General features: G+C 53.1%; 1 protein-coding gene across 1 annotated transcript; it reads right to left on the bottom strand.

The window, feature by feature from the left end:
* Window positions 1–816: 816 nt before the first annotated feature.
* On the bottom strand, window positions 817–1,725 carry LOC136506000 (uncharacterized). Its single transcript, XM_066501125.1, has one exon. It carries the CDS (start codon window positions 1,491–1,493, stop codon window positions 1,020–1,022), a length of 474 nt encoding a protein of 157 aa, XP_066357222.1. The 5' UTR covers window positions 1,494–1,725; the 3' UTR covers window positions 817–1,019.
* Window positions 1,726–1,857: the final 132 nt, after the last annotated feature.

Here is a 1,857-nt window from a genome sequence, read left to right as displayed (position 1 = left end):
CACTCAACTCCCTTCATGCCATTGGACTGATCGGTCAGATAACAGGAATGTTAAACGGTCACACCATGCATGCATCTCGTCAGTGTCAGTTCCCTTTCGATACCAAGAGCGAGCCATGGCTGCTTGCAACTTGAGGTAGCCACACCACACACCAAGATCACCTGGTGGATCAGTGACAAAGCATGCATGACACAAAAGTTATCTGAACTCTGGCACCTAACTGAAGAAGCTACATGTCAGAAGCCAAACTGCAAGCTGAGTCTGATAGTCCCCTGCAACAAACAGGATACGCTGTCACTGAACTCAACTGTCAGTTCAGAGTTGTGAAGCACTCCCCAACACCTGAAACAACAACGTAGCATGGCATCACATCTGCCTGACCATTTCACCTTCTTCTACCAGGCATCAGCATTGCAGGGTTGCCGGATAAAGAAATAATTTGGAGGATGAATATGCATGTATTCGGGAAAAATGATCAGAACAGAACAACACATTGATCAACGGTTTCCCTGTTCGTTTGGCTTATAAGCCGTACTTTTTCAGCCAACGAACAATATTTTTCTCTCACAACAAATCAGCCAACAGTACTTTCAGCCATGGCTTATCAGCCAAACGAACAGGGCATAAGTCTCGGTCAATGTCAGTCTCTATCAAGTTGGCATTCAGTCAGAGGACACACGGATGCGTTCGCTGTCAGAAGGTAACCCATCTATCTATTATTACCCAAAAAAAAGGGAACGATTTTTCACATAACAGACATTGATGCGACTCACATAATCCTGCCGCTGCCTGATCAAGCTAAAATGAAGATGAGATTGCAAATATGTATCTTTTTCATTCATTCACAAGTGATTCTTAATTCCATCACCTCGTACGCATAAACCTCGCTAATTCAAGCTGGACACTGTCACACTGAAAGAAAACAAGAAGAACAACAAAGAAAGAGCTAGAACTGAACATGAGACTGACTAGAAGATGCAGAGAAGAAGACGAACTGGCCGTGGCCGTTGGCCGATGGATCAGGCATCTCTAGGATCCAGCTCCGGCCGTTTGGCCACCTTAACCATGCTCCGCTCGACAACGCTGGCGGAGCTCTTGCAGGAGAGCCCGAGGCGCGCCCACGTGAACCGGCTCCGGCCCTGCTTGCCTTCCCCCGGCGTGCCACCGGCACCGGCACCGGCGTCCCAGCTGCTCTTGGTGCACGCCAGGTACGCGGCCAGGAACGGGTCGTCCTCCGGCCGCACGGCGCGGCCGCCGGCCCTCGACGACAGGCTTCTCGTCGCGGCCCGGCCTGGCGGCGGAGGCACCGAGAGCCGGCGCGCTGGCGGTGCCGCTGCCGCCTTCTTCGTCGGGCTCCCGGGCGGCATGACGATGGTGTCCCCGCGGGCTTCCGCGGCAGCCGGCTTGGTGGTGGTGACTGCAACTGGCTCCCACGAGAAGACCACGGCGGCCGGCGGCTTCAGCACGGCCGCTAATTCCTCCTGCTGCCCCATCGTTGCTCCGCCTCGTTGGCACGCAGAGACTGTGACGGAGTAATCCTCCGACCTGCCGTCCTGTTTGGGTATATGGATGGATTGTCTGTGTGTTTCTTGGTGTTAGACTGAGAAGACGAAGATGGAGGAGAGGAAAAGACGGTGGTTGGCTCTCGGAGAGGAGGTTATCAGCAGAGCCCGGGCATTTAGAGCTACTAGTGATGGTGGTGGTGGTGGTGGTGATGGTCATGCAATGCAAGCGTCGAATTGATGCCTTCCCTTCCCTTCTCTCTTCTCTCTGCACGACAAACGTGTGACCAAATGGTGGTGTTTATGCTCGAGCGGTTGCGGGTTAGGAGTCAATTAGCTCTCCTCTATATAGTCG

This window comes from Miscanthus floridulus, chromosome 14 (genome assembly GCF_019320115.1).
Source record: "Miscanthus floridulus cultivar M001 chromosome 14, ASM1932011v1, whole genome shotgun sequence".
In the NCBI taxonomy this organism is placed as follows: domain Eukaryota; kingdom Viridiplantae; phylum Streptophyta; class Magnoliopsida; order Poales; family Poaceae; genus Miscanthus; species Miscanthus floridulus.
The sequence above is the reverse complement of the archived record's forward strand: the minus strand, read 5'-3'. Positions and strand labels throughout refer to the sequence as shown.